The sequence below is a fragment of the Mangifera indica genome, chromosome 17 (assembly GCF_011075055.1).
Source record: "Mangifera indica cultivar Alphonso chromosome 17, CATAS_Mindica_2.1, whole genome shotgun sequence".
NCBI classification, from domain to species: domain Eukaryota; kingdom Viridiplantae; phylum Streptophyta; class Magnoliopsida; order Sapindales; family Anacardiaceae; genus Mangifera; species Mangifera indica.
Genome location: NC_058153.1, coordinates 24,050 through 51,243, shown reverse-complemented (window position 1 = coordinate 51,243; position 27,194 = coordinate 24,050). Strand labels below are relative to the sequence as shown.

Sequence of the window (27,194 nt, the reverse complement as noted above, 5' to 3'; positions counted from 1 at the left end):
TCCAAATTTGATTGTGAGCAAGAAGATGGAGATGTCCAAATTTAGTGTAGTATGGTTAGTGAGATTATATTCCCACTGATGATCTCATCTTACAAGGACCCATCGAATCAAATTGTCTGTCCCATTTAGTTTAAGTGAAACTTTATCCCTCTAAAAATTAGTGCTCCCCAATATAAGATTTGCCACGAGTCACTTCATCCTTAGCTGAAGAGGCAATGTCACTTTCTATCTAAGATAATTGTGGTGATAACAATAATAGTGCTCTTAATCTTTGGCCAGTTACTTTGCAATAACTTTCATGCTTGCAGTGGGTGTCTAATTCTATCTAGCTGGGCATGATGAAAGATTCCATCAAGAATTTGATAATATATGTTAAAAAGATTGGGGTAATGGCGCATAAAGAATTTGAAACTTCGGGGAAATGTTGACAAGAAGTTACACAAAAATGGCTAGTATATCAGAGCAAAATGGAAACACAAAATAGCAGGCTATTAATTACAAACATTAGTCGATTCTACAGATTTCTCTTTTTATTTCAACGATCTTATGACAATTTCTGATACAATAAGCTTGCGATGAAACGACAGTACACTCCCTTAGGTTGAATTGAAATGGGTTACAAGCCATGACTCGACTCTTAAGCACCAGAAACTAGTCCTCTTCAGCTGATAAACGTTTTACTATAATCTCCATCTGTGGAACGTGTTTAATTGTTCTCCGCTTGTACCAAGATGCAGAAATAAGAAATAATACAAAATTAATGATACTTAATGCAGCTAGGAGTCCATAGAAACAATCAAGTCTCCCATTGTTTATGTTCTCACCGACCCAACCTTGTCTACCTCTAGTTCCAGTTACAGCCTTCACAATGGAAACTAGAAGGCTACTAAAAAAGAACCCAAGCGAAAGAGTTGAAAGGAAAAGGCCAGTGCTCATTGTTTTCATTCCTTTAGGCGACTGGGTTATGAAGAAATCTGACTGACCAGTGTATATAAATCCTTCTCTGGTACCCACCAAAAGAATTGTGAGATCAAAAGGAAAGCTTGAATTGGTAAATATGTAGTCATTGTACCATTGGCTTTTGCTACTGATAGACGTTTGATCTCTGCTAGCGCCGCAGCTGCCATTCCAGCAGCTGGCAAGAAGAGTCCAATAGTTATCAATTGTAAGTTGGTAAATCTTGTTTAAAAAACCAGGTGAGTGTAAAATTCAAGATAAAAACTTCTTCAAGTGATGCATGTATTCCACAAGAACTGTAGTTTATAGCTGCATATGATAATGAACAGTTGATAAGGCACTAGTACTCTAGGTTTGACTAATGATCTTATGCATATATGCTATAGGATAAGTTTTCCTTAAGGTTTCTGAGAGACTTATTTTATCCGGTTTTCCTTTTTATCTTTTATAGAGTGCTCTGATCACTCGATCATAAACTCCCAAAGTGAGCAATATGGCTGCCACAAACAAGACAGTGAGGGACCCAGCTGAAATTCGATTGATCTCTCCACGTTGGAAGCTTGTTCTACTGAGAATGTGATCATCTGGGCATATGCGGACCAGAATAAAATTGTTGTTGCCCAAACTGGAAGTAATTTAATCACCATCTTCACCTCTTCCACCCCTGTTACTGAACGAAGCTCCCGAGGGTTGGGAGCGAAGGAACCGTCAATTTCATAATTACAGAGGCCTTGTTCAAGCAACTATAACATGAAGCACAGAGGCAAATATTTATGAAACAACAAGAAGGATTAAAGATTGAAGCCTGTCAGGAATGTATTTAAAGTTTTCTAAAAGTAAACCGACAAATTTTTTTCTTCACGAATTTTATGGAGGCCTGTTTTAGCAAGATTTGCATTTAAAAGCAACATAATGATCAAATTAGTCCAACTGAAATTAGAAACGGATAACGAGGAAGACAAAAGGAAGGGATAGATTAGAGAGCAATTTGTGTGACGTAGATATATCACTAGTTGACTGTGACGTTGGAGAAAACTGATTGGGATGATTGAATTGGATCCCAAGAGAACAACCAACAATTTAATACAATTTATTGAATATATGACACTAGAACAATGGAAGATTCATCCAGACATGAGCTGAGGTAAGTTGATCCTGGGGCTAAACTATGATTGAACAGCTGGAAAGAAGAATGGTAAAATCATATTCAATTTGCAGCCAATTTTTTGGACTTCAATTTTGTGGAGTTGGACTTAGTGAAGTTGAGAAATTAGTGAAAACTAAAATCATATGGACTACAAGCAAAGTGTTTCAAATTTATCTACAGAGTTTTTATGCAACATATTGTTTACCGGAACTGATTCGTGCGCTGGATTCTTGCATCTTCAGGGCAATCCTCATATAAGGAGATAGTATTAGAAGGTAGTTCGGTCTTCCTTTTCGTTACAGCAGCCGCAATAACTTGACAGATGTGGACTATGGGACTCCTTGAGCATTTCTTGTGTCTTTATTTTCGAGTTCCTGATAAAAATATCACAGTAGCAATAAACATTGAAATGGAACAAATTCCATAACCCCAGCTTCGGCCAACTTCGTCTTGAATGTAAACAAGTACGGTGACAACCATTAAGTTCCTGTACTGATGTCAAAGAAGAACCTACAAAGGAAGTAAGTCATGTGCGTCCTTTCTTTTCATCTTACTCATCAAACTGATCGGTTCCAAAACCTGAGACACTTGATTTTAGGCCACTAGTCCCCAGTGCAATTAGATACAAGGCAAGATATAAAATTCCCATTTGAAATCCATTAGCTCTTCGGCACTGAGTAACTTGGGCAGCATGGCAAGGAGGGGGTTGCAGCTCTGACAGCATGTTGATATATGTTGGTAATTATGAAAGAGAAGAAAACAGAGTGTTGCTATGAAAATTGAGAGCAGCTTGTTTGAAGCAAAGAAAAACTTCATTTTTTTAACTTCAGAAACATTACAATTTAAAGCTTAATTAATAACAGCCCACTAAAGTCATGATCCTAAGATTATGTCATGATCAAGAACATGAATAAAAAAAAACCAACACAAAAACAGAAACAATTTGAAACATTCAACTAAGCAACATTGATGATTCCACATCAGCAGTTCTAAACATGTCTTCTAACAATATAGCCAATAAGCTGGTCCTCTGGTTAGTGTTTCAATTTCATGTTACTTACCGAATTAGAAAAGGAAAAAGAAGTACAACTATAGAAGTAAAAGCAGCGGAGAGCAGAATTGCAAACTTACAAGAGTTTGAATGGTGGCAAATATTGCAATTGTTTTGTATCTGCCTAAAAAGGAGTCAGCAAGGAAGCCGCCAAGTAAACATAGCATAAATGATGTACCCATGAAGTCTGTAACCATATTGGTAGAAGTAGCACTTGAAAGATGCATTGTTCCGCCCAAATATGTCACAAGATTCACTGGAGAAAGGTTTAACTGTTTACTGTATAAAAATTGTCTTGCTTATAAAAATTTTTTTGCTTTCCAATGCATATCTAGTACTTAATCGGTAAACGTCCTTCAGCATTGAAATTTTCCATGAATGAAAAAAGGTGTATGTAAATTGTGGTTGTTGCAACTTCTTTGCTATTTTAGTAAGAAAATTCTAATGCATTTTAAAGGAATAAGACGCTGATCAGGTGCATGTCAAAAACAAAGCGAGAGCAAAAATTTGTTTAAGTAAGAATTGAACTTTGATATTTGATTCAGAAGGAAAATAAATGTTAAAAACTAATAACTTGTGCGTAACATATTTACTCTGTTTTCATACGGAGCCTCTATTAAAAAACTGATGCAAAATTAATTTTTATTTGTCGCTCAGGTTAGTTAAATATATCATAATATTTAGTTTAATAGATATTGTTAATGAATTAAATTTATCATAATCTTTAACTTAATGAGTGTTGTTAGTGGATTAAATTCATTTTAATTTTTAACTTAATGGTGTTGTTAATGGATGTAGTTAGTACCCACTAAATTATAAAACGATATTTTTTTTTCATTTGTTTGTTTAAATATATGTGTCTTGTTGATAGATTTAATAGTGAAATTAAAACTGCATTATTTTTCCTCTGTATTTTGTTCTTAGTTCATTTTTTTTGCCTATAAATTGTGTGATAAAATTCTTGAGATACTATCTTTGCTTTGAATTCTCTTTATTTGTCCATATATGATTACTTTATTTGAACAGCCTTTACTTAAAATTCAGTTTCAGAATTGGTGATCGGGTTGATAAGTTCCAAGAGTTCAAAGCAATTAGTGAATGGCTGAGCAAAAGAGTTGCAACTTGATATTTGTTCATATCATACCTAAGCTAAGAGCAGCAGGAACCCAACCACCAGTCTTAGACCTGTCAGCAGGAAATCCTCTATAATCAACTGCACCAGCAACAAACCAATTTTTCCTCTAATCCTGTTAACAAAATTAAAAGGTGCATTTTTATTTGCCAACGTTAAAAAAATAATATTTATGGGTATAATTTAGGAGACTCCATTGACCATGAAAATTACTTGAACAATGAGAAACTAAAGAGACATGAGACACCAACCATATTTTGCAAAGCTCAGATGGAGAAGAGCTTGGATAGTCAATAGAATAGGAAGAAATTAGAAAATTGAGATGTGTTGATACTCAAATGGCTCTAATTTATAATCAAGGATAACATTGCTTTTCTCTTTATGGTGACCTCCACTATCATTTCTGACTAGACTCACTTTGTTTTAGCATTCAATATGGGAGTTTCCTGGACTTGAATCTTTTTGCAATCCTTTCCTTTTAGATATAATTTCATTGGTATTCCAAGCAAAAGTTGGAAGCTGAAGGTGATGAATAATCCTTGGAACGGAGGCTATGGCTAAAGAAAAATGAAATTCGAGGACTCGCTAGTCATGACATGTTTATAGCAAGTCATTATTAAATTGAGCCTGAAGTGAACCACATATGGAAACAAGTCACTTTAAGTGGTTCTGCAGCTTTTGGTACCTCGCACAAGCTAAAACTACTAGCTTTGTATACTTTGTTCTGTTGCTTGCATGAACAAAATCCATTAGTCTTTCTTTTTCTAGATTTTTGCAGTGACTCATTCCTGTGTGAAGATAATTAACACCATATAATTCAAGTTCTCTTGCAATCTATTGGTCCTCACAAGGCAAATTCAACAGATGATTTGATTCTGTGGTCCCCCCTATAACTATTGAGTAGTTTACCTCCATATTAAAGCTAAGAAGCGCAGACTGCTCATCCGCAACAACGTGTAGATAGCTGAAGAGCTAGTTTCATTAAAGTCTTATTCATGAAAAAAGGTCTATATGAAGTGCTAACCTCAGCTTTTTAAATTCTACACACACTGTCACTGAAGAGGTTCCGTAACTGAGGTGGACATTGGTATTTAAGTGAATATGCATTACTACAGTCATGCATCTGTTTCTGATAACTTAATAACAGTTATCAAACGAGTAAGAATTACATTATGAGTGAACTGATGTGTAGGACTATTATCTTAATAAAAAAAGTTGTTCATATGCATGCATCAAGTAGTTAAATAATTAAGCAAAGTTCAACCCCTTACCCCCAATCATTAGAAATAACATTTCAGACAAAAGATGATTAGGGGCTTCCCACTATATGTGATGATCTGATTTTAAAACCTTATTTCCAAGGTCACATTAAAGGAAAATGGCTTTTCTTGAATCGAAGCGGTAGGCAATCAAACAAACAGTTTGTAAGAAAAATATATGGTTTCTAAGCATTGTTATACATGAGGTGATGAGCATACAGCGCTACTCCAGATTGCAATACGCATGGACAGGCTGTAGAGCAGGCCAATTTCTTGATGTTAGCCAATTATACATTATCATTAACAGTGAGCAGACAAATACATGTGTATGAGCTCAAATGGACGTCAAGACTGATCACCAAGAAGCGACACTGTGATAACTTTTTTGAAATTTCGTTTCTACACCACATATATATGCATGCCTTTTAAATTATTTTAGTATTAATGAACATGACTCGAGCTGTGGGGTGGCTTGAATAAGATTGAACAAGACAAATAGGAGTAGAATATTAAAAGTCTTACTAGGAATGGAAAGAGTTGAGAATTGGCTTGAAGTTACCAAAGAATGTGAGAACATAGGTAGGTTAAATACTATAAAATAAGTATAAAAACTGAATTTGCTTTTATTAGGTTTGGGTCCACCCATAACGAGTCGACTAGACTTTGTTTGTTTAACTACTAAGGGATAGTTAATATGAAAGTTGTTGGCAATTGAACTCTTATTTAAAATCCAAAATTGTCTCTCCTCAATACAGAAGAATATAATTTTACAAGAGAAGATTTTCTTTCTTCTTCTTCTCACAAAAACTAGGTATTTGTTCTATAAACTCTTTAAACTATCAAGATAAACATGTATTTGTTTGTGAGATGTGATTTATATTACTATATTGCTTATGTGAATAATTTTTTCCTTGTATGATCTCCCAATAAGTGGTATAATAGTTTGTAAAGCCTTGGTTATAAGCTTGAAGTTCATTTATAGGAACAAGGTGTATATTACCTTGATTAGAGTCAAAATATCCCTGGGTGGAAGCCTAGATGAGATGTTGGAGAGCCTCGTTTATAGGCTAGAAGGCTTGAAAGCCAGAGATAGGTGGGTGGAGGCTGGAAGCTAGCTAGCCGACCATAAGCTTTGGCTATAGGTTGGAGAATATGAAATGTTGTTCATTTGCAAATAATATAATTATACAAGTTCTTGACATGATAATATATACAAGATAATTGATGACTAACTTCCAAATCCCTGAAAAGATTGAATGGGGATAATAAAGAGAAGGATAACACAAAGTAATAAGGATATCACAGTGCTAACAATAGTAAAGATGATAACCACTCAGTTGCTAGCTGAATTACAAAACAAACTAAAGCTTACTAGTAGTTTAACGGGTTTCTGTGGGAAATTCATTCAGCGGCTTCTGGAAGGCAAGTTGCACATCTGAAAGCAACAGTAAACCGAGTCCGAAGAGCATCACACTTGTTACTGAATGAAAATGATGGTTGATATATAATTGCTCTACTTTCCAGCTTGTAGTATAATTGCACATGTCTTGTCTGGGCGGTGGTTTGCTTTGACATAGAGCATGTAGTACAGTATTCTGGGTCTATAATGAAAGAGTATTTGGGTCATCGACCCCGTAAAATAGGACCAAATTCTGTGTGTGCAAAAACTCAACAGAGTTAATGCAGTCGATATCTACTCTTCAACTAATGATAATACGGAACTTTTAGGTTCAAAGACATTTAACTATCTGCTCCACAGTCGAATATGAGATGTCTCAAACATTTAGTGCATAAAATGTTCACCGTGACAAACCTTGTTACTTCTCCAGTCATTATCTACTGTATCCTCTGTCGACGATATCTCATAAGCTTAACACTCAAGGCAGGCTGCATCTGTCACCATTCAGCAAATATCAACACATCTCGAGTCACTTTCTCCCTAGTAGATGTGCCAGCACTTAGATAAGCATATGATCTTAACATCTCTTTAAGAAGATAGAATAGAGTTAACAATGCTAAAAACCAGAGCAGCTCCACTCACAAGCTTGCGCAGTAGCAGAACCAGATTTCTGTACAAAAAAGCTACTCAACAGTAACTCTGAAAAGCGCAGAAACTCATTAAAATATGCATTTTCTGATTAAACAAAATTAATCAATCGTGCAAAATTTTAAGTATCGAGCAATTAATGACCATTATTTTGATTCGTTGTATCAATCCAATACAATGTTATTGGATACCATAAAATTTTGAAGCTAAAAATCATAAAATTCACTCATTTTGGTAAAAAATCATTTCAGATTTATTGCTCATATCACGCACATTGAACATTTTCAAGCCCAATCCATTTCCAATAAAGCAGGCCATAATGCAAAGGTTACAGATATCCCTTTGGTGTATACGTACCAGAAGCACCACAGACTATTTCTCCATCCCAGAGCAATCTCCTTCACAAAGAATAAGATACAAAGGAAGCATAATGTGATTATGAGTTGATAAACTCTTGCCAGCTGCAGTATATCTGAAATTGTTCATGGGAAGGTACAATGTATGTACTTGTTATGACTTTCAGATAATCTTTTGCATTCCATGCCCTGCCTGGATACTTGTTAAGTTGACCCAAATTGCACAGAATCGTCAATGTTTCTGCCAACCTCAGACTCCGGTACGCTGATCCATTATAGTAAATGATCATGAGTTGGGTTCAAAGCATCATGAAAACCTCAAGCTAAGAAAATCATGGAATAGTAAATGGAACGATAATCCTGAAATTCATTATCAGTTTGTCACCAGAAATCCCTACAGGAGCACAATCCGTCATTGAAATGGTGAAATCGGTTCCGGTCCCTTACCACTATTTCTCGATTATAAATCTTAGAAATGAACTTGGTAGCAGAATGACAATCATCACAAACTCTCAAATTCTTGACAATCCTAATAGAAGTTCCAGGGGGTGTTTTAAGAAGAGCGAAAGCAATAGCCAGCTTCTCGCTATGCCTATTTAAAGCATCTTCCTTGTCTTCTTCGTTAATGTCCAGTAACACCTCCGATGTAGCAGGAATATATCCAGCCTTTTTCGTCTCTCTACCCATTTCATCTACCATCTCATATATTTCTTTGTATTGATCATGAGATTTATCCCCAGCAACAAATTCATAAATTTCGCTATTCAGCTCAATCATAGTGCTCCCAGGGATCTTCCTCATCCCCCTTTTGTCCATCACCTCCCTAATATTGGTTTTCTTCTCCCAATTGAGCATTTTTGCATATATGTTGGAAAGTAATACATAATTAGACTCCTGCATAGGTTCATTTCCAATTAGCCGCTTGGTGATAGTCTCCCCGAGCTTGAGTTCACCATGGGCACAACAAGCACTAATCAAGGTTCGACAGATAATTGAGTTTGGTTCAATGGGCATCTTTTGAACAAACTCAAATGCCTCTTGAACTAATCCAGCCCTACATAACATATCTACCATGCATCCATAGTGTTCAATCTTAGGTATAATGCCAAATTCTTTTCTCATTAAATTAAGATACTCTCTGCCTTTGTCAACTAATCCGGAATGACTACAAGCGGAGAGCAATCCAATAAAGGCGACATCATCAGGAGCCACTCCAGCTTCTATCATCTCCTCAAACAAAGCCACAGCTTCCAAACCACGACCGTGCATTGCCAAACCAACAATCACAGAAGTCCATGATACGATAGTTCTTTCATCCATGTTTCTAAACAACTTTAAAGCTTTATCAACATCACCGCACTTGGCAAACATGTCAATGAGCGCATTACATAATTCCACACTTTGTCTAACCCTATCTTTCTCAATAAAAGATTCAATCCACTTACCAACCTCAAGCGCTCCTGAGTCTGTACAAGCAGACAAAACCGAAACCATAGTAATCTCATCTGGACAAACACCACAAATCTGCATCTTTCTGAACAAACCTATTGCCTCAGTCGACAATCCCAAACGCGCATACCCACCAATCATCGCGCTCCACGAAACGGAATCAGACCTTGACATTTCATCAAATACCTTACGAGCAAACTCAATCCCTCCTTTACAACAACCATACATGTGAACCAAAGTATTCTGTACGTGGATATCATCACCAAAATGGAATTTCAACACCGACCCATGTATAGACTTTCCAAAATTCAGATCCCCAATACCAGCACAGGCCTTTAGAACAAAGGGGTACGTGAATTTATTGGGAAAAACTCCATATTCAAGCATAAGCTTATAAAAATCAATTGCTTTAGCCTTTAAATTGTTAGTTTGAGCATAAGCTCTTATTACAGTGTTAAATAGGAAAGCATCGTAAATACGGGTATCGTATTCGGGTGAAAATACAAAGGAGGAAGCGTAGTCTATAACGTTTAGATTGGAGGATGCTGAAGTAAACTTGGTAAGAACTAATGGGTTGTTCTGGAGACCTAATTTGAGAATGCGGGAATGGACTTGGGTCAGTTTTGGGAGGCTGTTGCAAGAGTGGAGGAGAGCTAGGCAGCTCTGCTCTGCTGCTCTTCTGTTGCCTGCCAATGTCAAAGCTGAAGTAATCATTGGGACCTGAAATTGTACGTACAATCAAGCACGGAACATGAATTATATAATTATATTTTTTAAACCTCAAGGGAGGAGCGTTTTCTTAAATTGCAGAGGATCCAATCTAACAGTCCCTTTGCTATCCACGTCAATAAACACCAACTTCTGTCCACGTGGTCATAAAAGAAATGGCCATGTCAACTCTCATCTGCCTTTCTGCACGCCTTTCTCTTCTCATGGTCAGGTAAGTATGGAGGATGATAAGATGAAGCGGTACCGTTATCACCAAGAACAAAGCTTGCTTGTTTGTTTAATACTATTGCCATATGATAGAATTTAAGTGCAAAGGGAGATAATATATGATTAGATCATGCTTCAAAACTTACTTCTCTCTCTCTTCTTGACTTGCTCATAGAAAGTGCAAAGATCATGTATACAGAGTGACCATAATGGGATAGATCAAACTTGATAAAGTTACGGATTTCAAGAGAATAGTAAAGAGTCAGTTTGGTAATAGTAAAATAGAAGGTCAAGCTTCTTTTGTGGACTAACTGAAAGAAGTGGGTACCTAAGCTTCACTGGCAGTAAACAAGTGAGTCAAATTTGTCGATTTCAACTGTAATTACTTACCAGAAGAATGCCGTTAGAATTCATGGTGGTAGGAGTCTGATCTGAATATCTGGTAGTCTATCATCATTGTGTTAGGTAAAGACAGCAGGATAGACCTTGACCTTCATAACAAGAAAAGAAATGCAACTTCTTGGTCCTTTCAGAATGGCACACGGCAGTACAAATCTCTTCAAGCAATGTAATTAACATAGTTGCAGTTCCCCCAAAAAAGAAATAACATGTGTTCACTCCTGCACCGACTCTGCATAAATTAAAGCAATGCCATGCCACAAACCTAACATTCACCCAAATCTGCATTTCTTTGGGACTGGAAAACCATTTCTGCACTTACCTTTCAATATTGCTTAGTTCAGTGTGAGACAAGACAACATCAGGAGTTTTTTTTGGGTTAGGTTCAGCCAGAGCAGTTGGGACTTTAAATCTAGGCCGTAGGTTAGCCAATAAAATATAAGCAATTGAGATTAAGAAAGCTTAAATTAGATCTAAAATTAAATTATTTGTAAATTGAATTTAAATTTTAATTCATCTATTTGAAACTAATTCTTTTCAATTCAAACAAAACCTTATTCAATCAAATCCAATCCTATGAACCAACAACATAATTGTTAATTAAATTAAAATATTCATATTAGTGCTAATACTTTTATATAATGTTAAAATGGGCAATTGGGTTGGAAAAGAATATTTGATCCCTAGAATTTGCTTCCATTGTTCCTAATTTATGTCTCTTTGAACAATGAAATGAATAGTCTATTCATTTTATTCCATTTTTATCATCTTACATTTGCTCAGTCGTTTATGTATTAATACTTTTTTTTGGATGGTCCGAGAATAAGGCCTTAAAAGCTTCACTACACTAATATAAGCACTGTGCAAAACCTAACTCCTCTCATCCTTCCAAGCAGCCGGCGAAGAAGGCCACCTTTTATGTTTTACATATTTAGGCCAAAGTATTTATTTTTAACTCTTAATTTAAAAAAATTTATTTACTTATTTATAAACAATTAATCGTAAATAAATAAAATATTTAAAATTAGAAGATGGAAATATGGTAAATCGACCGTCTTTGGGTGGGGGTAAATCCTTCGGCGTATATATATAAACCAAACGGTATAGCGTGAGACAATGAGAGAGAGGTGCCTTCACCTAACCGTACCTTCTCTTTCAACGTTACCTTCCTCTCTATTTTCACCTTCCTTCGTGTTCACCGCCTCTGCTTTCTGTGTCTTCATACACAACACTTATTCCTTGCATGTCCAATAAATTGTTATTTTTCTCTTACCCAATTCGAAACCAAAAAATGTACTTTCTAGCAACCCGTTTGATCAAATCTTTTCAGCCTAGATAGTGTCCATTATGTTGATACTATGAAAAGCTTCATCTCTTTATTTTCTAAATTCTAAGTAAAAGCTCATATTAGACGAGGTTTTCTCATTCTTTTATTAAATCTTTTTGCTATGAGTAAGAGAGGAGGATTTCAACTGTTTGACGATAGAATAGACGGGTTCTTTTCAATCTGTGATTTGGCATCTCAAAGGAATCTCAAAGACGATGATTTTAATAGTCAGTATCAACTGGGTGGCTTATTTGCAAGCGTGGGCCAAGTGGAAATGAATTTTGGTGTTTCTCCAAACTCTCCAAATTCTCATGACAACAACGATGGCGGCATCAAATCTCCATTGACTGATTTTTATATGAAGTACGTTGCTTCAAAGGGTGGTGCTTGCATTGTTGAGGTGCCAGAAGGTGAAACGACTATGAAGAAGAAGAAGGGTGGGCTTAAATTGAAAATCAAGATTGCAAATCCTTCATTGAGGCGGTTGCTTAGTGGAGCAATAGCTGGAGCTGTGTCAAGGACAGCTGTGGCTCCATTGGAGACCATAAGGACGCATTTGATGGTGGGGAGCAGTGGACATACAACTGGTGAGGTGTTTCATAATATAATGAAGACTGATGGGTGGAAGGGCTTGTTTAGGGGTAATTTGGTTAATGTCATTCGTGTTGCGCCTAGCAAGGCCATTGAGGTAATGAATTTTCTTGCTTGTATTTTTTAATTCATCCTTTTTTTATAGGCTTGTAGGTATAATCTTATGTATGACTGATTAATTGATTTTTGATCAATGAATACCAATCTTAATTCGTTTAGAAGTTGTTTTGATGTGAGCGGGTTATTCAAGCTTAGGGAATTTGCAATTCTCAAGTCTTTTCTTGTTCATGTTTAACAGTATTATGGTTGAGGGTGAGGTCTTAATGAGTTATTTGTTTATTGTAACCCATTTTTTTTATTCTGTTCAATGATATCATCCTTTTTGTTTGTTTGCACTTATACGGAGAGTGTGGACATTTGATGGTTGGCTTGTGTAACTGATTTCTTTTTCGCTATCTTGTGTGGTTGATTCGTAAATCGTAATGCATATGGCATGCCTTTTCTTTTAGTTCTCTAAAGTTTAGCTTGGGCGGCCCTTTGTAAATTTGCTTTGAGAATGTGTTATTGTCTCTGTGTTTGAGAGTAAAAGTAATTCAGAGGTTAAAATAGTTATGAAGTGTGCTCTATGTGCTATTGTTTCTGTGCATGTTGAAATTTAAAACTGAAAAAAAGAAGAAAGTTTATATCGTTTAAAAAATCCTGTTATAATCATTCTTATTTCACTGGTGGAACATGGAGTATATGCTTTCAAATGTCTAGAACGTCAATAAGCGCAAAATTTTTATTTGAAGCCAAAACTTGAGCATATTTGGCAGAAATATAATACATCATAGCAAAGTCATCATTGAGTTTGACTCCCAAGGATATACCTTCCTATCCATAGATTGAAAAATAGCTTCTGTACTCCTTTGAATCTAATTTCCAATTTACAAGTTGGGTAGCTTCATAATATTAGAGTAACTGTTGGACTTATTCCCGGTGCATGTGAATATTTTGTGTTTTGTATAGTTATAATTTTGAACATTATTTTGCACGTATCACCTCTTTGTGGTTATTTACAGCTTGTCTCTGCTCGTTTTGATCTTGGAAAGGAAAATTGAAGGTGAACAGAACTTATACATAAGTTTGTTATTGCACCTATTAGACTTGCATCGACCTTTGCTTTTTTTTTTTTTTTTGGTGGGATAAGCAACTAACTATATCCTCAATAATCCGTTTGACTAGGAGTATGCTTATTGGCTTTATACAGCCATGTAATTACAGCTTTCGAAATTGTATTTCTCGCCCAGATAAAACTTTTCTTTAGCAACCAGTATCCTCAGACCCTGAATTTATGTTCCCCACCTGTAAGATGGACTTTTGGTAGCTTGGAGAACCTCCTTTCTCTGAAAAAAACTTGGATTCAGTTTCCATAGTCTCTTAGGACATGATTATTTGTTTTGCTTACATATGAGTAGTCACATTCTTTTTTTGTTTTTTGTTTTTTTATTCCTTCTAATTTCTACTATACCAGCATGATTAATGTCATTTCAGTCTCATCACTCTTCACATAAGTATCGTTTCTGTCTTTAGTTTTGAGCTTCTGCTACCTTGGTGTTCCTGGGAGTTCTAGACCCCTTCTCTGCCAATTTTTTCTGCAAACCCTATCTATCTTTCAGTAGAATTTGGAGTCAATGTAATCCATCTAGGGCTAAAACATTCTTGTTCTGGTATCTTGTGTTTATAGTGCACAACAAATTTTATGATTCTGCAGATTTAGTGCAAGTCTTAATGATAGTTCCTTGTGTATACAACTACAGTCAATTAAAATAGAAAGCAAACAATAATTCCTTATTATTGGCTTCCAAAGTATTATGAAGAACCTTGTGTTTAAATAAATTCTTCAATGTCATGTTTTGATCTGCTCGTAACATGGTTCAATAAAATATTTTCTCTGGTGTTTTGCTCCCACGTGGATAAAAGGTGTTATTTAAGGAGTTCAAAAATTCCTTTTTATACAGTTTTTGAACTCTGAACCCATTCTTCTGTAGCATAAATTTAAAGCGACATAGCTTGCATCTAAATCTGTATTTTACTATATGCAGCTCTTTGCTTTCGATACAGTCAACAAGAAATTGTCAGCCAAACCTGGGGAACAGTCAAAAATCCCCATTCCTGCATCATTAGTTGCTGGGGCCTGTGCTGGAGTTAGCTCAACATTGTGCACATATCCTCTTGAGTTGGTCAAGACTCGATTAACTATACAGGTACTGAAACATTATCAGAAATCCAGTTTTGATCTTGCAAATGGCATTTATATGTTGGAGGTTTTGTAAATTTTGCAGAGAGATGCTTATAATGGTATAGTTGATGCGTTTATAAAAATAATCCAAGAAGAAGGTCCTGCGGAACTCTACAGAGGTCTCGCCCCAAGTCTTATTGGAGTAATTCCATATGCTGCCACCAATTACTTCGCATATGACACATTACGGAAAGCTTATAGGAAAGCATTCGAGCAAGAAAAAATTGGCAACATCGAGACCCTTTTAATTGGATCGTTAGCAGGTGCTATATCAAGCAGTGCAACGTTCCCGCTTGAAGTGGCTCGGAAGCACATGCAGGTTGGAGCTGTCAGTGGACAGTTGTACAAGAATGTTCTTTGTGCACTTGCTAGCATTCTCGAGAAAGAAGGGATCCCCGGTTTGTATAAGGGGTTGGGACCCAGCTGCATGAAGTTGGTGCCTGCTGCTGGGATTTCTTTTATGTGCTACGAAGCCTGCAAAAGAATACTGGTAGAGAAAGATGAGGCATAAATCTCATTGAAAGGGCTGGGACACTTATTTATATATGCTGGGTTAAATAATTTTGCTTGTGTCTTTGATACTGAATTTTCTTCGGTTGAGGACTCGTTCAAGGAGGCAACTTTCAGGCAAGGGTATTTTTTTTTTTTTTTAAATTGGATGAGACAAGCAGCTTAATGTGAGAACGAAATTTTGATTATTTTGTATTGGCGATGTATTTTGATATGCTGTTAAGGGATGGCTTCTGCACTGATTGACAAATGATCATGAGGTTCTTATGATTTAACGAACCTCCCAAAGTGTTTTAAGTTTTTACTTTAGAGTTGTACAAATTGTTTTTCCAGGTTACTATTTTCAGTGGTTCAAAGGCTCCATAATAACGAAAGGACTCATTTTTCTCACTACCCTTGTACCAGCCCGTGGAAGCATGTAAACGGTGAGCTAAAGAACTGTAATGCCTAACCATAAACAAACCAATACCAACAGGCCAGGCCAGGCCAGGCAGTGAAAGAGAGAGAGAGTTACATAAACTACGGAACAAATTTGAATTAAGCAACCAAGGGCATTGACTTTTACAAAAATTCCTACAAGAATTATGTTAATACTAGTAAACTTCACTTCATAAAAGTTCATCTAGGAAAAACCGTTTAAAAAGTCCATGATTAACAAACTAGCCAACAAGATACATTCCAGGTAACGTCTCAAAAAATCAGCTCTGCTCCTCGCTTTCCAGCGCCTCCTCTGCAGCAGCAGCCATCAACTCATCAAACTTTTCTGATTTCCACAGAAGTATTTCAATCTACCAAAAAAAAAAAAAAAACCAGTTTTATCAGCTCTCAACCTATATAATGAAAAATTACAGAGAATAGTATTGTCTGATCTTGAGCATCCACTAAGTTTCAATAGGTTAATGGGCAGCAAGTGATGCCAAATCTAGGTCAGCCACATTAGCAGTTTCGGCAGAAAAAGCTTCAAGTCATTGTCATTGTCAAATTGACTAGCTGACCCTTACGACAGGTTAAACAAAAAGTCCAAGTCCTTTGATTACACTTCACAGGCCAAACAGTAAAATTTGAAAATATAATATTATTGCCTACACCTTGATTGTGAGCGACAAGTCTGAGGGCCTCAACAATCAAGCTGCCCAACAAATAAGGCACGTGAGACCTTGACATCCACAATAACATGCTCCTCCAAGGATTAGGACTCATCACTTGATGTTTCTCAACAGCAAAAATGCGACAAGTACTTGATCTGACCAGACAACTTTATCCATTTAATGGATACACACTACATTACCAATGAATGTGGATACCTAGTCATCTCTGTTCATTCTTTTTTGGGAGGAAAAAATCCTATTCTATGTTTCTTATTTATTTCAAACTCTATCAAAAATATTTATTTATTATTATTTCTTTTCATTCTTTATTCTTTTTGGGATATATATTTTTATTTTCTGTAATTGATGCTGAAGAGAATACATGTGAACACAAATCTCTGATTTAAGCTATGTCAATGGCACCTAATCAGAGGTTATACATAGAGATGCAAATTACTAGTATTTCAACCAAAAAATAAATTTTGCTGCCTTGTATAAAATTGCAATTTACCTTAGCCTTTTGGACAGGTCGTCCACCAGTGTCTTCCCTCATGTCAACAGTAGACGTCATGATCCCTGTATGAATTGCATACCACAATATTGAGTGCACATTATCAACCTGAACAGAAAAAAATAAAATAAAAATAAAAAATGTCTAAAAATCTCACTCTTCTCAACAGCCAGTCCATTATTCTTCAAGATCTCGGCAATTGTAACAACAGTTGCAATAGCTGTAGATGTAACATATATGTCAATGAGGAAAACCATTAAAAAACAAAGATTCCAACCATACACAGTATCAGTCAAGCAGTACATTAGATGAGAAGCCATGGGGCTAAAACCATACATAAAAACACAAAAAGCTAATTTAATTGGTCAAACATAGGACAAACATTACAATAGCTCTGGTCACATTGAAAATAAGATAAATCAGCAATGAACACTAAAAATGCATGAAACAAACATACCCATAACCACCCAAATATGTTTTCAAAAAAAAAAAAAAATCTTTAGTTGACTTCCTTATATATTAATCAAAAGAGACATGCAACACTTGATTTAACAGGGAAGAAACTATTACCATAGAGAAAATATTTATAATGGAGTACCAAAATATGATACTATAACGTGTTTTACAAAACTAAGGAGTGGTTTAAGAGAAGAAAAACTGTACCCATTCCAAGAGCAGAGAGTTCCACCTCAGAGTGCTGCTGCATGTACCTCTGCAAAGACAATCATCAACCATCAAACAACCGAGCACCAAGAAAGGATTCATGTATCATTTACCTTGCATAAACCACTAAACCTTTACTACCACCACCTGGGCCTCAAGTCCTCTAAAAGAATACTGATTTATAAACATGAATATGACCATGGGTATTCTTGTGTTTATGTGCACAAGTAGATGAATGTAGAGCTCCATGATAAAAAGGGGAACACCATCTCTAACATGGCCTATTGATAAAGGTATTCATCCCAATCTGTTTGGTTGAGGTTTTTCCCTAACAAAAGAACAAGAACCCTAAAACCACAGAACCAAAATTTTCTAATTCTCACTTTTGTTTCACCACCAATCAAGCAGCAGATTATATGGTACCTTAAGCAAACGAGAGAGAGACAGATAGTATCAACTCAATAAATAAATATATTTGAATGTCTTTCATTGCGTAGGACCTGGAAGCACTCAGTGCAACAAACTGACTCAATTCTAATGTTTACCATAACTTAACTTCAATGTAACTTTCTTTTTTCCAACCATCGACTACTTTCCCTTGAATTCAAGGCTATTTCTCAGCCTTGTAAGTATAGTAAAATCCAAAATGTTCTCACTACTATTATATTTCCCTTAAAATTTCTCAACCAAATATAGTTTCCAGGTAAATGAAAATGCAAATAAACAACATATCAGCACATGGCGAATATAAGTCCAAATCACCTAATAGAACTTACTAACATTACACAAACCCAAATAGAGAACACAAGAAAAAACCCCTAAGAGAGATAGATTGTACACATTTTTAGCTTCTTTTGTTGGCCATTCCGAGATAGGAAAGATATAGCCAAAAGAAGAGAGCGTGTGAGGGGAAAAAGAAAGAGTACCTTGGCGAGATTTACATAAAAGAAGAGGGGTTTCTTGGTATTAGAGACTTGGATTCGATTCTTCTTGTTGGCAGCAGATGAGTCGGTGATGTTCAAGTTGTTAACTTTCTCTGTAATTGCCTCCATTTGAGAGAGAAAAACCCTAATTGTCAAGTTCGGAATAATCTCTACAAATGTTGATATTCAAACAACAGCCTGCCTACTGAACCCCAAAACCCTCCTTGACCCCCTGGATTTTATAGACGGGATTTAGATATAGCTCTTTCACCAATTCGGCGTCGTTTTGTTCTGTATGTATTAATCCTGTCTCTCTATGAGATTTCCAAACTACGCTCACTAGCTAGCAACGTGTCATTATCGTATGGCATCATAAGGCGATATAGGTTTTCGGTATTTAGTTCTCAACCTAAATAAATTAATAAATAAGTGAATACTGTGTCGTCATAATCATTTTAAAATAATGTATAATCATTACGTTAATTACACTTAGTTACTTTTATTGTATTTCTTTTAACTTAAAATTATTGACACTTAAGTTTAGTAAATACTAATTAAGACCTATAAAACTAATTAATTGTATAAACAAATTTATTACTGAAAATAATCCAATTACGATGTGAAACGGCTTCACTGATTTAAGTTTGGGCCTAGTGTTATCTGGACCTGGCCCCACAAGCAGAAGTTGATTCCAGAATTTTCTTATTTAAAGAATTCAATTGTCTGAATAGAATTTCCAGGAATTGACAATTGAATCAAATGGCTTCCAAACAAATTTGAGGCAAATGGACCAACAACAATTGAAATGAAATGAATAACAATGTCTTTCTTTATGTTTTTCTCAAACAGATTACATTGTTCATACGCGCTCTTTAACATAATAAATAAAGCTGCACAACTTAGGTCCAGTACAACTGAGCAGGGTTAGGACCAACGACAAACACTTCATACAGGTGAAAAATAAATTGATAACACCACACCATACCAAAAAGGGTTCTAGTAGTAACGTCTGTTCTTCAGCTCCAGACCCCACCAAACTCCTTTTCAGACAGAAAAGAATGCATAATTTTAGATCATATCACCCAAACGACTTTAATAAATTCATGTGTTGTTATATACACAGGATGAAAAGCTTCGAGGAGGGTGGCATTTGCCACAACACTATGGCATTGATATGTCTCAGCAATTAATGCCGCATTGACCATTTGCAGTAGCACTGGTGGAGTCAGAGGTGAAGGGATCAATTCTTACCCAGAGCAAGCTGAAAATTGAAGCAAGAAGAATAGACCAGACAATGACAATGGTAGGTGTGCGGTTTTGGCGACCCAACAAACCCTTCAAGAAAGGATAGAGATGGGCAATGACCCATATAGCAAAGAACAATTTACCAAAGAGGGGACCCCATGATTGGTACCCGCTGTTTATGGCATATGATACACCAGCAACAATACCCACCATGTTCACAATAAGGACTGTCGTTGGAGGGATGAGAAGAGATGTCCATTTGAAAACATAAAGCTCTGCAAAATCTCCATCATCATCAGACGCCTTTGAAGTGACAGTGAAGTTAGTATCAATACCTGCAAGCACTTTCAAAAGACCTTGGAAAACAGCAAACAGATGAGCCGATGTACCACCAATGACCCAGAACTGTTCATTCCTCCACCAGTCCTCAATACCAACTCCACTCCACCTAAGCTCCAGTATACCAGTGGCAAAAATGGAGACGAAAAGTAAAATAAACCACATGCTAGCAAAGTTGCTTATCTGCAGAAAATGGTTGTCACAACTTAATTGGACAGGTAATGTGCAGATACAAAATTGAAAGAAAGCACCGCAATGCAGACGCAAAACAATCACTTACCTCTGGAATGATGAATTTTCCAGTGAGAAGGCAAAAAGCAGGAAGCATGCAGTACGCAATCAGTGGAATAGAGGTCAAGGGATAGACAATGGTATTAATATAAGCCAGTCTCTCCAAAAGCTTCAATCTTCCATTGTAGCCATACCATATGGGGCAATGCCGGCTCAGCAAAATCTCAATTGACCCCAAGGCCCATCGAAGAACTTGGTTCAAACGATCGGAGAGATTGATAGGAGCAGACCCCTTAAAAGCCGGGCGGGGTGGCATGCAATAAATCGATATCCACCCTCGAGCATGCATCTTGAACCCAGTCAAGATATCTTCTGTCACAGAACCATAGATCCATCCAATCTAGTAGTAGATGTAAAGATTAATTAATTAATCTATATAAGATATAACATAGTTAAGACAATACCCAGCTGCATTCCCAGTTGCTATAATACCAACCTCTTTTCCCCACTCAGTCTTGTCCTCATATCCACAGCTTATAACATGGATTGCTTCTTTCAAAAGAGTTGCAGGATTAGTGGTTGGTGGTATGCCTCCCTGTTCCATGAAGGTAGCAGCAATGAAAACTGGGGACTGACCAAAACGCTTCTCTAAGCTCTTCTGAGACATAAGAAGGGACCTCTCATCATCATATCCTGAAGAATGCAAGGAATAAGTTAAAATACTTTAGTCAAATGAAATACTCCAAAGTTATATTAAACTAATTATCATTCAAACAAACAATTACTACTAGCTGCAGAACATTAGCTTAAAAGAAAGATGTCAGGAATAATAACTTCCAATTGAAATCTACCTTCAACACCCTCCTCAATGTCTTCCACATTGAAAATCGGAACAGTAGATTCTGTTCTTTTCATTGCCCTCTTTTTGTCAATGTACTTCTTGTTAGAACCCTTTCCCTTCTTTCTTGAACCACAACATCCCTTGATAATAATGTTTGGTTCCAAATCCTCTTCAGTTAAAACTGGATCATATCCATATAGAGCTTGCCTATTGAAACAACAACCAGTTCCCACATAGACTGGACCCTGGATGCCATCCAGCCCTTTCAAGTTGATCTGGCAAAATACAAGAAGTAGAAGGTTGTGCTCAACATGCCTATGCCTAACAACTATTACAATGAACATCATTCATACTACCAGACCAGTAAGAAATCAAGTGGAACTTACATCAAAGAAAACAATATTGCGATTGGCATATCGATCATGAATATCAATGCCATCAAAACGTTGTGGGAACTGCACATAGCAAGTTTTCTTTCCAAGTACAGGATCCATCATGAAACACATTGCTTCTCTGAGAGCTTTGCTGTTATTGAAGTAGTGATCACAATCGACATTCAACAGATATGCACCATTGGTCAAGACAGCTGAAACTCGAATCTGCATGTTACAAGGTAAAACCTATCTGGTCACTTATATATGTAAAAATCAATGAATAAAACAAAAGATTTGAAGATCACGCACCAATGCATTCATAGCTCCAGCTTTCTTGTGGTGTTGGAAGCCAGGACGCTTCTCACGTGAAACATAAACAAGACGTGGTAGCTCATTTCCATCTGTATCAAGCCCTCCACTGTGGCCTAAGAACACCTGTTCTCCCCCAAAGGGAATCAGAACCAGAAAAATGGAAGATAGAAAAGATATATCAAAAATTGATTTCTTAGACACTTGGAATGATGATAAGACCTGAATCATTCCAGGGTGATCCCTAGGATTATTCCCAGGCCACGGAGTGCCATCCTGCATTGTCCACCCTTCTTCCGGCATCTTTTGTGCTTTAGCAACAAGGGCATTGATCCGCACCTTAAACTCCTCATATTCTCTCTTCAAGAAAAAAAAAATTATTTAATCTTAAATAAGGGCAATTTAAAATCAAACCACAAAAGCCTTACAGAGGTTTATGTTAACTGATTAGCACAACGTATCACACTCAAAATTGTAGCTTTTATACAGACATCACACAAATGCCTCAAGAACCTACTTTGATAGACCTAATAAATTTAGTTCCAACTTTATGATCTATTTAGTGTATCCTCAAATGCACTTTAAATGGCTATTTTATTTTCTTTCCTTCTCTTTCCTTGTTTTTCTTTTCTTTTTTTTTTTTTAGTTTTTTGGACTGGGGACTATGTTGAAACACAACCTCGGTGGCACAACCATAGGTTATTTTATTGCAAGTTTGTAGCTTAACAGGTTTGAACTACCAATCCTGGTTGGAAACCTAAGTTCTTAAACAGCTCAACCCCATTGTTGGGTTCCTGTACCCTCCATTTCCATTGCCATATACAAGACTCACCTTCATTGCTCGGCGTTCTTTCACAAAAGAAGGCTGTATCTTGTCCTTCAAGTAATCAATCTTCTGGGCAAAATAAAATTCAGGGGCCCTAGGCTCAATATTGTGCTTCTTACAGAAGGGCACCCACTTCCGAGCAAACTCGGCTGTTTCAGAGAGGGCTTCAAAGGTCAACATAGCTGAACCATCATCCGAAACATAGCAAGATACTTTGTCGACAGGATAATCCACAGCAAGTATAGATAAAACAGTGTTTGCTGTCACAAGAGGTGGCTCTTTGAGGGGATCCACTGTACTAACAAAAACATCTACAGGAGCCAATTGTGATGGTTCCCCTTCCCTATCATATCTGCAAAACAGAACTATGATTAATAATATAATTGAACCCCCTTAGAGGACCAGCACATTTAGGTCTCCTATGGCCTATCCAACCAACCTACTCAGAAATTAAGTACATTAAACTGACCTCAATGCAAGCCTGTCTAGATACGTTTCACGGTTGATGGGATACCATTTTGGAAACTGATCCAGAAGCCAGGATAAGGCAAACCAAATCTCACAGATAACCGATGTTAGCCATAAAGGATAAGCATCTTTCACTGGATGAGTAGCACGATATTGTAAGAAGAATCCCAAAATAATAAGCCGGAGAATAATTACAACCCGATAAGGGGTCAAGTGAGACGAAGGAATAGGTACCACACGGCTCAATGGCTGTCGAGCATCATCAGCCCTGTGACATAAAGATTATCAACATCAATAAAAGTAGAATGTGGTACAAAGCTCTATTGCCTAACCAATGATACAAAAGTATTCCATAATTTACCAATAAAAAAAAGGTGCTCGTAAGTAGGGATAGGATACGAAATAAATAAATCCAAAAGGAATTCCAACAAAACTTACATTTGAAGTTCTTCTCCATTTGAACCAGTGCCTTCTATGTCTCCCTTCCCTTCACTATATTTATTGCTCATCTGCATCATATTTTTCTCCTGTTTAAGTTTCCAGCCTTCAACCCTCTCCTTCCAGTCAACATTTCCCAGGCCATAAGAATTCAAGTCCTTTGAAGGGTCCACAATTCTCACTGGAACTGTAACAATAGATTACATGATCAAACGGTAATTCATAAAGCAACACTAATTATACATAAACTTGTGCGAGGATTTCAGATAAATCAACTCAAGTAGCTTGAATACCTGGTTGTCTTGGATCAACATAAGGAGAAGAATTGATATTCCTATCAGCCGGGCCCAAAGGACCTGATGTAGTTCGCACGGATTGAGTGTCAGGTGTTGGAATTTCACCAGAAACCTGAAAAAGGATAAGAAATTGAGCCGAATCACAGGAAAAATAGCTATATTATTTCAATTTGAACATGTAATATCAAGTTAAGAACTTGTTATGCTAACCAACCTACAACCATAAGAACACAATTTTGTGAAGAGTAGTGATACTTGTAATTATGCACTAAACAATAGAACAACATATATTTTGGTCGGACTATCGATTCCCTTTTTTCTCATTAGCAAAGCGGTAGAATAATTTCAGAATGGACATGACACTAAGGTCAAAGGGATATTCAAATTACTTCATCTCACCACAAAGCTAGCAACTTCTTTTTTTTTTTCAAAAAACTTAGTAGTAAATCAGTGAATAAAATAGAATATGCCTACCGGCTGTCCATTGGTGAGAAGGGGAATTGGTTGTTGCGATTCATGTCTAGAAGATGCAGAAAGCTCTGGATCTTCACCCTGCCAGTGGTGTCTTGCTTTGCTATTTCCTTGGGCATAACTGAACTCATTCTCCAGATCATCAATATCATCCTCTTCATCGTCTCCCTCAACTCGTGGACTCCCTAAAATATGCAGGCTTGATTAGTTTCGTTCTTAACATTATGGCTGCAACGCAGGTTATGCAAAAGGAAAGCTAAATTATAACAAAAAAGAAACCTTTGTGCCTCCTATATCTAGTCTTGCACTGAGGGCAAGACTGAGTTCCATCTTTACGCTCATACTCATAACAAGGCCTGCAAACTGGGAAGGCACACTCGTTGCAGGCAACAAATATATCACCAGTGGCTGTAAATCCAACAGTATCACCACAAATCTGGCATGTTTGGCCATTCAAATTCTTCAGGGGTTTGGGCTGCATTACCCACAACAATGCACTGGTCAGGAATCCAAAATTTGAAAAAAGAAGGTCCATGCTTTACTTAGATTGCACTCAAATTTACAGGTTGTAAATTCATAAAAGATTTTGATAATGAAAAACAACAGGCGTTTCATAAAAAGCAAAAGGTATTCTTGCATTTTCATATACACATCATTTTCAGATATAAGTACTTTAGCAGCATGTGGCATCTAAGACTACAAGAGACAGTTAGAACCAACTGGGATGAACAACACAGCATCAATGCCGCAAATTTAATGCACCCAAATGAAAGTACACGTAAGCAACTGAACGTAACCTAAAAAATTAGGCAATAAACAAATGGATGAAATATCCCTAAATCCCGGTATAAAAATCATAATTCCGATAAATAACTTACAAAATTAGAAGAAACGAACACAACAACAAGATCATAGAGACAAAGACCTAATCCAAAAATATCAACATAGAAAAGTCCAGAATTTAAGAAGATAACTGCTAATGGAAAAAATTCGGGTTACAAACTCAGTCTCGTAAATCAACAGTCTGTTCTAACCACCAAAACTCATTAATAAATAACCCCAAAGGACAATTCTAAAAACATTTTGAACATGCTGAGCCAAACTAAAATCTCAAGATCCAAACACAAGTATAACGCATCTCTTTAAACTAAAAAGCCATTTTCATATAACAAACACTGAGATCTAAACACCGAAAAGCGAGCGATGAAATCACTTACAACACTGTATAAAATATTCGTTGATCTAAACTGATATTCAATCACTATCTCTTTTTAAAAACCAATGATAAAAACTCAAAATACGCTCCAAAGTCACTTTCAGACAGTCAACCAATCAGATCCATAAGCTAATAATCAGAATCACACACAGAAAAAAGATAACAAAATGAAACACAAGATAGAAACTTTGAGCGTTGAATCAGAAAAGGTTAAGGTAAAAACACAAACCCCACTGTCGGAATCGTGTCGAATCCGAACCAACTCGTTCCGGCGGTGAGAGCCAGCCACCAGACCAGCATTGGCTTGCATGTTGTGGAATCAGTGATTAACCCAAAAAAAAACAAACGTTATTGTTTTCAGTGATTTACAAAAACAGATCCGTGAAATTACTGAATGTTCTGAGACCGGGCAAAAGGAGTAACTCTGAATTCTTCGCCGATTCAAAACGCCATCTCTCTCAATACTTATTCCAGCTAGCCAAGTACTGACAACCTCTCTGCTTTGCTCGTCTTTTTTATCGTTTTAGTTTTTCCATTATTTTATAGTCCTTCTTTTTTTTTTTTATTACGGGGTAAACCGGTTGCTGGTACCTAACCCACTCCTCGACTTGAGCTTCTCTGTACATTACTTTGTAGAGTAGAATTTGTAAGATTGACAAAAAAATCTAATACAAACAATAGCCTCCTAGATGTAATTTTAAAATTTAATTTTCAATTTAAATGACTTTTATTAAGAATTATGTTATGGTGTTATATTAAATTTTAATGTGATTAATTAGTTTAATATATTATTTAAAATTCTACATATAAACATGAAATTAGTATAATAAATAATCTACATATTAATTTTAAGCTCACTCATATCCATGCGTACAATATATTACAGATTCTTTTTTTCTCGGTTATAGTTTTATTCTTCATCACATTAATTCATTTTCTCAGAAGATAATTTCACCAGGAATCAGTTAATTTTTTTATTTGATTTTAATTATTATTATTATTATTACTAAACGTTAAATTATTTATGAAAAAGAGAACTGAGGGGTTGGCTCAGCCTTGACTAACTTAACCCGAAGCCACAAATGTTTAAACACCAGTCTATTATTCTAATTCTTCAAAAGTAACATACTAACCAATATAACGTGAGCTTTCTCTCATTTCAAGATCGGACGGTTAAACAAAAGTAGTTTCTAAGTGTGGTTGACTATGTTTCAATCAAGCAGTTGATAGTCTGACACGCGTCTGAATGCCAGCTTAGAAGTCTCTGTCAAGTGGTTGTGTATTTTCCTTCATTTTGTCAATTTATCATTTGCTGGTCACAGCCTGTGCTAAGAGAAACCGGTGATTGCCGGTAGCTCCCATTTGCCAGTTCACTGGCTGTCGGTGGACTTGATTTTTGCATGCTTTAAGAATCCAAATATTGTTTATAAGGCGGAGGATTATTTCCCACGTAAGACTCAATCTAAAAAATACATATTTCATAAATAAAAAATCTAAATATTCACTCATTTTT

General features: G+C 36.3%; 4 protein-coding genes and 1 pseudogene across 8 annotated transcripts; 1 reads left to right on the top strand and 4 right to left on the bottom strand.

Moving 5' to 3' along the window:
* Nucleotides 1–468: 468 nt before the first annotated feature.
* LOC123200566 lies at nucleotides 469–3,416 on the bottom strand (annotated as a pseudogene).
* A 3,273-nt stretch (nucleotides 3,417–6,689) lies between these two features.
* Nucleotides 6,690–11,013, bottom strand: LOC123200562 (pentatricopeptide repeat-containing protein At4g21065-like). Of its 4 annotated transcripts, none has more exons than XM_044615794.1 (3): nucleotides 7,951–11,013; nucleotides 7,360–7,644; nucleotides 6,690–7,198 (listed from the first exon to the last, which is right to left on the bottom strand). In XM_044615794.1, exon 1 carries the CDS (start codon nucleotides 10,110–10,112, stop codon nucleotides 8,331–8,333), a length of 1,782 nt encoding a protein of 593 aa, XP_044471729.1. In that variant the 5' UTR covers nucleotides 10,113–11,013; the 3' UTR covers nucleotides 6,690–7,198; nucleotides 7,360–7,644; nucleotides 7,951–8,330. The 4 variants fall into 4 exon arrangements, with proteins under 4 accessions (XP_044471729.1, XP_044471728.1, XP_044471726.1 ...); XM_044615793.1 differs by having other exon boundaries at nucleotides 6,690–7,485; nucleotides 7,588–7,644; XM_044615791.1 differs by having other exon boundaries at nucleotides 6,690–7,644.
* Nucleotides 11,014–11,840: 827 nt separating this feature from the next.
* LOC123200563 (adenine nucleotide transporter BT1, chloroplastic/mitochondrial-like) lies at nucleotides 11,841–15,746 on the top strand. Its single transcript, XM_044615795.1, has 3 exons — nucleotides 11,841–12,748; nucleotides 14,736–14,897; nucleotides 14,976–15,746. Exons 1-3 carry the CDS (start codon nucleotides 12,182–12,184, stop codon nucleotides 15,441–15,443), a joined length of 1,197 nt encoding a protein of 398 aa, XP_044471730.1. The 5' UTR covers nucleotides 11,841–12,181; the 3' UTR covers nucleotides 15,444–15,746.
* A 206-nt stretch (nucleotides 15,747–15,952) lies between these two features.
* LOC123200564 (uncharacterized protein At2g34160-like) lies at nucleotides 15,953–18,867 on the bottom strand. The gene is made up of 5 exons (XM_044615796.1): nucleotides 18,631–18,867; nucleotides 17,705–17,753; nucleotides 17,199–17,261; nucleotides 17,042–17,106; nucleotides 15,953–16,230 (listed from the first exon to the last, which is right to left on the bottom strand). Exons 1-5 carry the CDS (start codon nucleotides 18,754–18,756, stop codon nucleotides 16,141–16,143), a joined length of 393 nt encoding a protein of 130 aa, XP_044471731.1. The 5' UTR covers nucleotides 18,757–18,867; the 3' UTR covers nucleotides 15,953–16,140.
* A 566-nt stretch (nucleotides 18,868–19,433) lies between these two features.
* On the bottom strand, nucleotides 19,434–26,219 carry LOC123200440 (cellulose synthase A catalytic subunit 1 [UDP-forming]). Of its 2 annotated transcripts, XM_044615624.1 has the most exons (14): nucleotides 25,911–26,219; nucleotides 24,745–24,940; nucleotides 24,469–24,650; nucleotides 23,992–24,106; nucleotides 23,699–23,885; nucleotides 23,262–23,528; nucleotides 22,799–23,144; nucleotides 22,189–22,326; nucleotides 21,967–22,092; nucleotides 21,670–21,882; nucleotides 21,294–21,558; nucleotides 20,939–21,135; nucleotides 20,492–20,842; nucleotides 19,434–20,394 (listed from the first exon to the last, which is right to left on the bottom strand). In XM_044615624.1, exons 1-14 carry the CDS (start codon nucleotides 25,989–25,991, stop codon nucleotides 19,807–19,809), a joined length of 3,252 nt encoding a protein of 1,083 aa, XP_044471559.1. In that variant the 5' UTR covers nucleotides 25,992–26,219; the 3' UTR covers nucleotides 19,434–19,806. The 2 variants fall into 2 exon arrangements, with proteins under 2 accessions (XP_044471559.1, XP_044471558.1); XM_044615623.1 differs by having other exon boundaries at nucleotides 21,967–22,326.
* Between the last annotated feature and the right edge of the window lie 975 nt (nucleotides 26,220–27,194).